At 34.9% G+C, this 12,437-nt stretch overlaps 1 protein-coding gene across 7 annotated transcripts; it reads right to left on the bottom strand.

The window, feature by feature from the left end:
• Positions 1 to 3,766: 3,766 nt before the first annotated feature.
• Positions 3,767 to 12,029, bottom strand: LOC111404123 (TSL-kinase interacting protein 1). Of its 7 annotated transcripts, none has more exons than XM_023032863.1 (15): positions 11,935 to 12,029; positions 11,802 to 11,866; positions 10,957 to 11,190; positions 10,786 to 10,868; positions 10,647 to 10,694; positions 10,431 to 10,540; positions 8,597 to 8,681; positions 8,222 to 8,504; positions 7,180 to 7,323; positions 6,923 to 7,074; positions 6,572 to 6,810; positions 6,113 to 6,485; positions 4,863 to 5,282; positions 4,671 to 4,781; positions 3,767 to 4,337 (listed from the first exon to the last, which is right to left on the bottom strand). In XM_023032863.1, exons 3-15 carry the CDS (start codon positions 11,081 to 11,083, stop codon positions 4,116 to 4,118), a joined length of 2,397 nt encoding a protein of 798 aa, XP_022888631.1. In that variant the 5' UTR covers positions 11,084 to 11,190; positions 11,802 to 11,866; positions 11,935 to 12,029; the 3' UTR covers positions 3,767 to 4,115. The 7 variants fall into 7 exon arrangements, with proteins under 7 accessions (XP_022888631.1, XP_022888636.1, XP_022888635.1 ...); XM_023032868.1 differs by having other exon boundaries at positions 10,957 to 11,168; XM_023032867.1 differs by having other exon boundaries at positions 10,957 to 11,153.
• Positions 12,030 to 12,437: the final 408 nt, after the last annotated feature.

Here is a 12,437-nt window from a genome sequence, read left to right as displayed (position 1 = left end):
CAAGTCGCCTGTATTGTCATCTAATATTAAATACAATCCTCCATTTAATAATCTTAACACACACAATCCCAAAATACGTCCATTCACGCCGAAACAATTTAGACAAAATCATTATTTCAAGTTACCGATGGCATTATAAACTAATCCCATAAGTCTCGCTATCTCTCGAGTCCAATTATGAACGTCAACGTCATCCAATTGTTTTCGACAACCTAGCATTCCTTAGGATATATTTTCTAGGCCCAAGAGTTCATTAGGGGACATCTAAATGTTGAAATCACATTAAATACCCAAATGGACAGAATCTGTTTTCTAGGTTTCCGTCACCGTCCACTCATTTTTCAAATTCTTTTTCATGTCCTTGCCTACATTTAACGGTTCCCAAACTTTTACCACACACCTATAACATATATGTGAAGATAATCAGATCATAACATTGTGACAAATGAAGTGTTTGGAGCTTCAAAAACATTCCATTTTCCACTACACAAAATCAGGCAGTTTTTTCCCTTTGACTGTTTTCGGTTTCCATATTATTATTATGATACTAACAGAATTCTAGGCCATCAAAATGATTTCTACACTCCCTACTTACATATAAAAACGTTCATATTGATATATATAAGTTAAACACTAAGTATCATCCCAAAAATCAAGGTATAAATCACTCAATCCAGCAATTCCTCATCTCTGTCCAGATTAATTTCTTTCAAATTCTTGCCATCAATTACCCCTATTTAGGCATCATAACATCATTAACAACACTCCAACTTAATCAAAAACAACTTCAGATGTTCAAGAAATCATAAACCCCTTAAGAAATAATAGAAACAAACCTCAAAACTGTGGAGTAACAAGGCTGTTCAGAAATTCTAGCTTCTTGTTTCTGTTTCTCTTTGACTGTTTCACCCTCTTTTCACTTGGAATCACTTAGGGACGAGTTCAGGGAGTTAATATATTATCTAGGAGGTAAATGAGTGGTCTTTAAATAGTTGAAGTCGTGCATATTACTTAAGGATTAATGGGCTGCAGCCACCTCAAGCAATCAAGGTGAGTCACTAAGCAGGAGCTGTCATCTTGGCTACAATACTTGACTTTTCTACCATTATTTTTGTGTTCAATTATGATATTTAAGATATATATTCATCCTATATTAAGTCCTTGGGGATTAGACATGAAATTTATGCCTTAGGGTTGAAGCAATTATATATTAAAGTGAAAATCCCCTAGCATGAGCTGTCCAAGTAGGAGGTGGCTTCTTGCGGCCAACTTTGACTCTCCCTTGCACCACATGGAGCCATATGTCACTTAGAAGAGTTATAAATATCTTGTGTAAAGTTATAAGGACTTATAGGACGTGTTGGAGGCTTAAGGTTGAAGGAATTGAGTGCTAAAATGACAAACATCCCAAGCGCGAGGTGTTCAAGCATGAGGTGGTCACTTGTAGCAAAATCTGACTTTATATCTATCTTTGCAGGCACAAACCAAGTATTCTCGGCTTATTTTGACATGTTTACAATCCATTTCGCTTGTCCTAAGATCCCAAAGTATTTCATAGAACTAATTCCTCAACCGTTCATTTAATTTCTTACCCGATTCTCAACCGATTTCAACAATTCGCACCTCAATATTTATAATGTTAAATAAAAGATGAGAAGAAATCAATAAATATTTCTTGAAAAAAAATGAAGAATCAAAATAGAAAATATTGTTGGAGTGTATAAAAAGTTTCTTTTCTAAATTTAAAAATACTCTCTATTATTTATAGGATGCTTTTTATCATGAGATTCTCTAATACAACCCCTATTTAGTTGAATCTAGTGGAAATTACAAAAATTCAGGCATTTAAAGATCCTAGTGTAAAAATAAGGTGGGATAGTTTTCTATTCTGATTTCAGGTTTTAATTTAACAATTAATATTAATAATTAATTAAATATTAATATTTACTAACCAACACCACTGCCCAAACCCTAATCTTCACATGAGCAAATCATTTCATGCAGCATCTTTTCTGTTCACTGTCTTCATTCTCTCTCATCACTCTCCGCAACTCACTGCTTTCTCTCTTCAATGGAGTAATATTTTTTTTCTCTCTCTCTCTCTCTCTCTCCAATATGCATTCTCTCTCTTGTCTCGTAAGTTATCCAGAATCCTCATTTAACTATCCCACCAGGAGATGAGGTGTGGCCATCGGAAGAAGTCATCGAGCGATGCGATGATGCATTGTAGTTGCAGTGCTATACGTGCAACGCTGCGATCTGTAGTTTGGTGCTATGCGTGCAATTCTGCGTTCTGTCGTTGCCCAACGGTGCACCTGTCGTAGCGGATAAAAATTTGGTGAGTGGTTTGGGGTTTTTTGGTCGCCGACAGAAGAGAAATTTTGGGGAGGGAGTTTGGTTTTTTTTTTGGTGATTTCGTTCTCCTCGATTGGATCTACTTAGCCAGATTGTCATTTTGGTGAGGTAGAAGTGGAGGTGTGCTACCAATTTAACTGTGTGCATTGGTGGTGCTATGGTGCAATGAGGTGTGTAGTGGAGGTGGAGGTGGTGCGGTGGTGGCTCAGGTGGTGTGTTGTGGTGTTGACCGATTTTTGTGACGTGATAGAATGCAATGGTGGTGATGGGCAGTGTTTGTAACCAAGTGTTGTGGTGGAATTGGATCGGGATCGGATGTGGAGTTGCGGTGGTGTGGTGCAATCGACGATTGGATGGTGGTGGTTTGTGACCAAGATTGGTGTTGGATGGGACCGGTGGTGGGGGTGACCATAAAGTTTGGTCTGTGACCTTAAAATTTGGCGATCTGTGATTAAAACAATAATCTATGACTTCAACGATTTAGTCCGTGATCTTAAAATTTAACGATCTGTGACTAAAACAATAATCTGTTACCTTAACGATTTGGTCCGTGATCTTAAAATTTGATAATCTATGACCTATAAAATTTTTGATTTGTGAGCTCGAAATAATCCGTGACCAATTAATTTGATGATATGTGACTGGTAAATAAATCTATGAAATCTGTGACCATTAATTATTTAACTGTGACTTTAATATATTTATTTAATAAATAATTTTAATTAATTAAATACAAACCTGAATTTTGAATTTTCAAACTTCTTAATTGACTTTTGAAATGGTGTAAAGAACACACCTTAAATATGAATTTTTCCTTTGAATCTATTAGTTAATGACATCTAAATTGGTGTGCAATTATATTATTCTTTTACAGTCGAAAAAGAAAATTAAATGCAAGCCTAAGTGCTATATTTTGCAAAGATTCGAATTCCCAAAAAATGCACTTAAAGTTTTTAATTTGTGCTTATTATGACACTCATAAACCAATTAGAATAATTATATTCACATCACAATTTTCATTTTTTACATCACATTTTAATTGCACTTAAAGTTTTTAATTTGTGCTTATTATGACACTTATATCCCTAATAATTTTTTATGTTACTTTTATCCTCAAATTTTCATTAGTTAACACATTTTGAATTTGATAACAATTTTCTGTCCAAAAGTTCGTTGAAACAGCTTGAAACAACTTAATTTTCCATCATATTTTAAATAAATAAATAAAAAGTGAGAAAAATATTTTTCACTCGTTTCAAAGCATGAAAACAAAATAATTTAACATAAATTATCATCAAAGACAAGACGTACCAATTAACGGAAGGTTGAATATAAGAATTTGACGGAAAAAAATTAAGAAAATAATTGCTACAATGAGTAAAAATCGAAGAGCTTAACTGCAACTAAAATGTGATGTAACAAATAAAAATTGTGGTGTCCCTTCAATTATTTATATTTCAAATCAACGTGCATCAGCACATTATCACATTAGCGTCAGTAAGTTAACACATATACAGGAATATATCAGCAGCATCAGGAGCCGGTATAAAATGTATAGGGCCGTAATTTGTTTTGTCTACTTTGTTACATCACAAAAGCGTTTCTCCTTGATATAGCTTTCTGCTTTCGAAAATGCTAATATCCCCTCTGTGATGATCCACATAAAACCAAACTGCATCATTCCAGCCAAGTTTTACATGACAATGCTCACTCCACCGTCTAAAGTATTTCATATATGGGTTGTCTGGTGAATTTTAAACTTAACCGCTGATTTTGAAATCTGAAACGGAAGCTGTCTGGCGACCTTCAACTACGGATGCAGATTCTTTCTTGTCCAACCCAAAGTACGAGCAATTCTGAAAGGCATCCAGACTGTTCGCTAGGAATCGGTTCAAACCACCAATGCTATCGCTAAGAATTATATCATCACTATGCAATCTACAAGAGGGTATATCCAAATCTAGTGGTCCTAACGAGTCAGGCTGCAACATGGAAAAGAAAGAATGAGAACATGCCCCAAAATCTTCACTTGAACACTTGACCTACATGTATCTTAAGCATAGTTATCGTGTATGGCACGCACGGCATCTACACAAGTGACAAAAAAAAAAAAGGATATGCTGAAAGTAATGAAAAGTGGACGGGCACGCACGGCAACCACACAAGTGAGAAAAAAAAGGGATATGCTGAAAGTAATGAAAAGTTAGCTTGCTCCTTTGGCGGCAAGAGGCTTCTCGTTGTAGCAATGATTTTGAAACGAGGAGAAATATCACCTGAAAAGAAAAGATAAAATGGTACTTCGAGGAAAAGATTACCCAATATGTGTCAGTTAGTCCACTAAAATCCTTTGCAGAATTCTCTAACGTGTCCATTGGCTCTCCATATGTAGGACCATCATTATTTGATTTCTTGTCTTCAGTCAACTCCTAAAAGAAATTAAAAACAATAGTGTTACCAATAACTCTCTTTGAAATGAATCTCAATAAACAGTTATCTTGATATCAGACCTCAACTGCATTTTGGGATACTGAAGAACTCGTCCTAATAATTTGTGTACAGGTCTGTAGAGAAGCATTCCTGATATCACTCTGGCCTATTTCACAGAAAGCACCACTCTTTTGAAATGCAAAGGCATCACATGTTTCTTCAGCATCCCAAATAGAAGGTGCGTGAGGTGCAAGACCCAGCTGTGAACCGACTTTGTTTTGATGTTTGTATATGTGAGCAGCGATTGCAGTGTCAAAAGAGTCACAACTGAATGGGATCTGCTGCAGAGAGCTAGAGCCAACAGGCAATGGTAAATCAGCACAGTTAGCATCCACGTTGAGCATCGAGTCAGAAAGTAGATCCCCCATACTTATACAGGTAAGACTATCAGCCCACTCCCCAGCTGAAAGTACCAAATCCTTCTGCTTGCTCCAATCATCCTAGATGCAAAGCAAAAAGATAATTTAGAATGACAGGCAGAAAAACAAGGGAATGGGCATTATTCCTCAGTTAGATGTATAATCTGATTGTAGCGCGCTTAGATAACATGAAACATAAGGAAAGAATTCATCATCGTCATTTTGTATTCTTCAGTCTAGTAAACAACAATCTCAGTGTTAGTTGTACCCAAGTATGTGAATCCATTTTATGTACTTCGTAGGGATTACAAAGATTGAAATCCATTACTCAAATAACAGAGAGCAGGTACTAATCATGCTTTAAATTTCAGATTGAGATTAGTTGAGACAAGGCTTTCAGCAATTGTTTAGACAACATGAATAAACAAATACGTGTTGATCTATGTGTGTGTACAGTGAGAGAGCAGTGCAAAAGTTGTCACTTTACACCCTATATTATGGTGGTTAATTTAAATCTAGGCCTTGAATCATCATCGAAAGGATCTTGAGATTTCCAACATCAAATGCCTGGATTCGTGTAAATAAGGTATTCTAGAATGCTGTTTTCACTAATATGGAAATGAAAGAAAAATATACAAGGAAACAAAATTTAATTTGTCTTTCAGTCTTCTCTGCCTGCAGGGGCTGGGGCCAATCAGGGTAACATTCTATATATTTATGATCATATAAACACACCTGATGAGAAATATAATATTCAACTACCAAAAATATTTGATACTATCTCAAACACTGTGAGCCAAATATAAAACTTCAGCAACTTAATCTGCGCCTACAAATTCAACGGTTCAATTACATGCATACATAAATCTATTGTTTACAGTAATAAAAAAACAAAAGTTTGAAAAAAATACCATGCTTTCAACTTGTCTTATATCAGCCAGAGCTCCGGTCTCCCTTCTGACTACTGAAACAGCTGGAATACTCTCAATGTGCCTTGAACTATTAATGTTGGGATCCAATCTATCACACTTGATTATCTCATCCTTCGAAACAAATGTTGAAGAGGGAGTCATAGAAGCCATCTTATCTGCAGAGGCTAACAGTTCTTGACAAGTACCCCCCATTGGGTTCCCTGATTTGTGATAAGTTGGACTTGATGCCGGCACAGACTCAATGTTGTGCTCTTTCATTGAATTGATGCTATTTTTCTCACTAACATCAGCATAGGACTGCAACGCTTGAGGTATTGCAGATTCAAGCTCAGCTTTTGCATACCAACCATATCTTTAACAAGAAATAGAACCTATTATATTAGGTTTACTCTGTAAACATAATTCTTCAGAAAGAAGAGAGTAAACAGGTAAAAGAACCTGAGGCGGAAAACTTGCGGGCTTCCAACTTTTGCATATACATCCGCTGCACAGACCGGAGAGTCCTTGGTCCACTTCTGACACCCCGCCAGGTTTTCACAGTGTGCCCAGTAAGGGAAAAGCATTAAATCTCCAGATAATAAGTTTGAATTTCCCCATTTGCGGTTGAGGTGATCCAATACAGATGATATCTTCTTTCGTGAACCCAAAGTGAGCTCCAGATGGGGATTATAATTGTCCTGCAGTGACACATAAACATCTGAATTTCCTTCATTATTCTAAAATAGAACTTTCTAAATAACTTCCAAATATTGCAACAGTAGCAAAAAAACCAACCCAGACTCCACATACCGCTTCCAAGGATTTCCGAGTGCAGTCATCAATTGGGAACAGCTGGAGCTTAAGTTTCATGGAGTTGTGTGCATTGTATTCGTTGCTAAGACTTTGTGATGACATTGGCAAAGAGAGCTCCACTTTTCCAGCAGGCTGGGAACCACCACCCGCTGAAAAGTAGACAAGTAGTGTATCATGAATAAATTACTTTTAAAAATTTCACCACCGTTGGTCCTGACTCAACAAAGTTTAGAAAACAAATCTTCATCATTCACCTTGTGTTTCGTGGACGCATTCAACTTCTTGTGCAACCTCTTTCTCAGTGATTGTCCGCTCCAGATGTTCAGCAGCATCAGCCACCAACGAAACCCCGGCAATCGCTGCCTTCTCCCATCTTTTATATGCAGCTGTTGAAGAGCCTGTCATACATTCAGCGACAGCCAGAGAAATACTATTCAAATTATAGAAAAACAAAAAAGAAAAAAAAAATTCTAGGTATTAAGCTACATTCAGCGACAGCCAGAGAAATACTATTCAAATTATAGAAAAACAAAAAAGAAAAAAAAAATTCTAGGTATTAAGCTCATGCAAGAAGCTTTCATTCATTTGGTGAGAACAAAAGCAGAAGCCCAGATGTAAGAATCAAGCTAGGTAACAGGACTTGCATGTTAAAAGGAGGAAACTGAAAGCTCGTCTTATAAGGTCATCATATGGGAACATAAGAATCCAGTTCGGAATACCATGCACGAATTTCATGCTCAACTAACACTAGAAATAATAAATGATTATCCGTGGTCTACTTTATATTTAATCACAAGGAACGGCACTCCGGCGTCTTGAGTATTCAATCAGAGACTCACTCCATTAGTATGTAGAACTAAAGAAAGAGTTCTGACCAATGATAGGCTGTCAATACCAACAACTATAAAGTCACCAAAACGTGGCAAATGTCTCAGAATACCCATGTTTGCAAATCAGGCTTGCAAATTTTCTAAAAAAAATAACACGTTAGGATGGCTCAAATAAGAGAATCGCCTAATCAAGAAATCTCAAAATTGCCACATTTGTAAATTGGCCTTACAGTTGAATATAAAAAAAACCTTTAGAATAGTTCTGAATAAGAAGATAGCATAGCATATTAAGAAATTCTCAAAATTAACAAAATATATGAATGAACAAGTTAACTTAAGTAAGTTCTATCAGAACTAAAACAACAATAATAAAATCAAAGAGCAAAAACAATACCAAAAAACAAATACAAACAGAAACAATAATAGTAATTGAAACGAGGTAATCGATACTTGACTTGAATATCACCTGTTTTCCTACGATGTTTTGCTGTTTTCAGAGAGGATGAATCTATTTTGCTGTTAGTACGATCAGTTCCTAAATTTACATTGCGCTTTACCAAAGATCCTTTGCCCGGTCCAACTTTTTGCATGTTTTGGCTGTCAACAAGAACCAATTTCACTGCACGACTGTCGTGACTCGATGGCCTGACCGGATTTGAGACAGTAATTGGAGCTGTAGAGCAGTTGTTTTCTCCAGGAGAGAGCCGTTTCCTTAAATTCTTTTTGCGGTCCTTCAGGAGTTGGTTCTCCTGCATAATTAAATAATAGTAAGATGCCAACGCAATCATCCTTCAGATAAAATTTATCATCAAAGTGAGAATGGGTTAAGTGTTAGACTAACCAGAGCCTCTACAAATATCTTAAATCTTCGAGGTTTTAAGTGAAGCTTTGAGGCCTTACAGCTGTACTTTTCCAATAATGACCACCTAGAACCAATATACAGCATTTAAGAGGTTAAAAATCCCAAATAAAAATAAAAATAAAAATAATATCAAGTGAGGAAAATATTCATAACCATTAGGCTAAAATAAGCTGCCTCCTCGTTCCACCCCTTCCCCACAAGCCCGCTTCACCAAAAGAAGAGGGGAAACAAAAGAATAAATAAAATTATAGGATAATAATGACAAAATCCCATTAAGTAAACATAGACACGTGCAAGGTGTAAGGCAATAAAGACTCTTCATCGTCGGTGAACAAGTATCATTCGTTTAACCGGCTAATCCGTGGCCACTAAACTTTGTGAAGTCATTAACTTCCTTCATTATATTACGTCAAAACAGAAATGTAAGATGGCAGTCATCATGTATGATATTTAATGTTCACAACCCATGAAGAAAAAATATTTCCTCAAGAGAGTAAATCTATTTCCACTCAATTACTAATATTGTTTAGGAATAGAGACAATATCAAAGACATCCCCAAGCTTCACGGCAATGTCATAGACACCACCCTTAAGTTTAGAAAATCACACAGACCTCCACTATTTCTAGTTTTGAGTACCTTGACAACTTTTTGAGCCATATTTAGATACCTAATATGCCCTCGTGAACTAATTTTAACTAATTTGCTCATATTAAGTATAGGAATATAAATTGACAAGTTATATAAAAACTCATTTGACATAGTTTATATTTTAAAATATAAATTTACTTAATTGATTTATAAGTGATATTACTTTTTGTCAATATATATGTTAAGGTATATTATATACATAAGAATAGAGTATTACTTTAACAAAAATAGTTATTTACAAGTACAATTTGTTATCAAACGACCAAAAGGGATATAATGATATTCTTCTAAAACATTGTAATTATTAATTTATTGGATTAACTTAGCATTCTATTATATAACTTTTGACTGTATATAATGTTTAGTGAACCAACATATACTCCTTTTTCAATTTTCATTTTTTTTTTTTTTCCTTTTGGCAAAATTGTACTTGAATTGTAAAAAGGAAATGCTTATATTTAACATCCTTTTTTAGACCCTATTTGTTTCTCATTTTTGGAAAAATGAGAATAAAAAATATAGCCGTTACAAACCCCACACGGAAAATAGAAATTCAAATTTGGTGGCTTGATATAATGAATAACGGTCATATTTTTCATTTTAATGAAGAAATAATGGGAACCAAACAGAGGCTTAGTTTATGTATTTGTAGCTCCAAAATTTATTGATAGTTTTGCATTTGCTAAAATTTAAATTATGTATACCTATTATTATTAATAATAAATAACTTTAAATCATTTATTACCAAATTCTTCAACAAATTTATGTCAATATTTTCACTAATATCCATATTCAAAGAATCGAGTGTGCACAAAGTCTTTAAGAATTAACTTACTACTAAAGGGAACAAGTAGAATTGTAGTTAAACACAAGGGCATTAAAGGTATCTCAGCCCCAGTTTAGATGAGATGAGGCTCAAAAGTGCTTAGGGGGTGAATATGAATCTCAAATCTAGAAATATGGGATGTTCAAGTGATTTTTTAAACGTACGGATGTCTCTCATATTGTCATAAAGCTCAAGGAATGTGTCTCCAATAATGTGTTTTCTAAAGAAGTAGGTTAACACCAGAACTAAATGAAATATGTATTAGTAAGTCGGTTGTAGGTAAAAAATATATATATATAAATAATGATTAAAAAATTAATAGAAAGTTAATATTTACCATCGTAGCATTGCAGCATTGGTATCTTTCGAGTTTTTAGCATCAAGACAAAGTTCAGGACCAAGCAACTTATTCATCCGCCTCACAAGCCGATAGTAATAGTGTCTGACCTACAACATTCAATACCAAAAAAAATTTAAATCAATAGGAGAAAATTATAGATTAACAATGGAATAGATGAGTATGAGGTCAGAATCTAGTGTAATGGGAACTCACCTGATCCTTGTTTTTACTTTGGACGTGGCAAGTGATTTTCTCAAAATTCTGGTCGAGTAAAGAAGCATTTATGTGGTCAGAAATAATATCTATAGAAAACTTCCAAACAAATGTCAGTGAATAAGGAACAGAAAGTTGCCTTGCCAACTAGACGCAGTGCACTGAAAAAGCTTTCTTCCTCCTGACGAGTCCAAGCAGCCCATTGCCGTGGCCGCTTTTTCACTGCATAGAAATAAATAGGATTTGCATGGGATGATTCACTAACAATTATTTCAAAAATTCTTGCACAACTAACCAGGCTAAAAGATACCTGGCTGCTGTAGAGCGATGTTATCTTGTGAGGAGGAGGGTTCACCAGAATTCCCATCCTTCCTTCCAAGATTCTCATGTTGGATGCATGCCTCACAGTCCGTAGGAACCTGTGACTCCATTTGCATTATATTATCATCTCACAGATAATAGAACTTCGTGCCTTTGCAGCTCCCAGTGTGTCACACAACACTTCTTCTGTTAATCAACGGACTTCAAGGTGAAAATTGGTTGGCTTCAAATAGAAAAAGGGAAATTTTTACAATTTAAGAACACGTTAAATGGAAATTTTCAATCCAATAACTGATAACAGAAATAACTAATCATATGAAACAGTATCCTAGAAGGTACAGATTAGCAAGACAAGACCGGAATCAATTGCCAATTGAAGTCACAAATATAATCTGAGAATTCGCATATTATATTTGATGTTTTCACAAACGTACAAGAGCATTTCAAATGCCCGGAGTTATATTACAGTCTAAAGAAACCAACCAAAATTGGAGTGGGAAAGGTTAAACCAGAATAATTAGTACAAACAGCGTTAGGGTTTCCAAGACCTATAATTGAAACAATCAGGCACCGTCATAACAAAAACTAAAGATACAAATTCACATATCAACACACACACACACACACTTAATTCAAGTCAATTAAACCTTTCTCCACCCACTAAGGTAAAAACAAAAACATAAATAGACAAAATATAATCAGAGGGCATCGAACCCCCTAGATCTATTTCAAATAAGATGTAAAATCTCAAAAACAAAACGAAAAACATGTATATTTATTAAATTAAATTGACACGATACAAAAATCACATAAATAATATGATAAATTGCTTACCGTACATATACTGGAGAATCACAAACCCAAACGAGAAGAAAAGACAGACGTGCAGGGAGATGAAACTGTAGTAAAAGCGTTTAATTTTATTAAAATAGAAAATAAATAGTGAAAATACGTATACACAGACCACCTGTTCGATCTATTGTCTGTGTAATAACCCACATCTGCACTCCGTGGGTTGCCACGCGTGTAGGGATGATTCAAAATGCAACCTAGGCAAAAGTGGCTTGGCTTAATTTGAAATTGTTATTTTTGTTAATGCCTTATATTATTTTCCACATATAATTTATCAATATTTTCTAAAGAGAGATTCGATTTGAAAGTCTTATACATACAAGGAATTTACGTGTGTAAACGAACATACTATATATATAATTTAATATTCAATGAAACTGATACTATCTAAATGATTAACAAGTTATTTACTACCTATTAGAGGTTTAAGTGTCAATTAATGATCGATTGGAAATGACTGTCGATTGTAATAACCATAACAACCGTCTATGGATTGATCTCAGGCCATCTACTTATCTCGAGAATGTCACCCATGTTCTTTCACTATCGTTGAGTGTTCATATTACTGATTGATATCTAATATTCGTTATATAACTATTTTGAGAATATGTTAATATT

This window comes from Olea europaea, chromosome 11 (genome assembly GCF_002742605.1).
Source record: "Olea europaea var. sylvestris chromosome 11, O_europaea_v1, whole genome shotgun sequence".
Lineage (NCBI taxonomy): Eukaryota > Viridiplantae > Streptophyta > Magnoliopsida > Lamiales > Oleaceae > Olea > Olea europaea.
The sequence above is the reverse complement of the archived record's forward strand: the minus strand, read 5'-3'. Positions and strand labels throughout refer to the sequence as shown.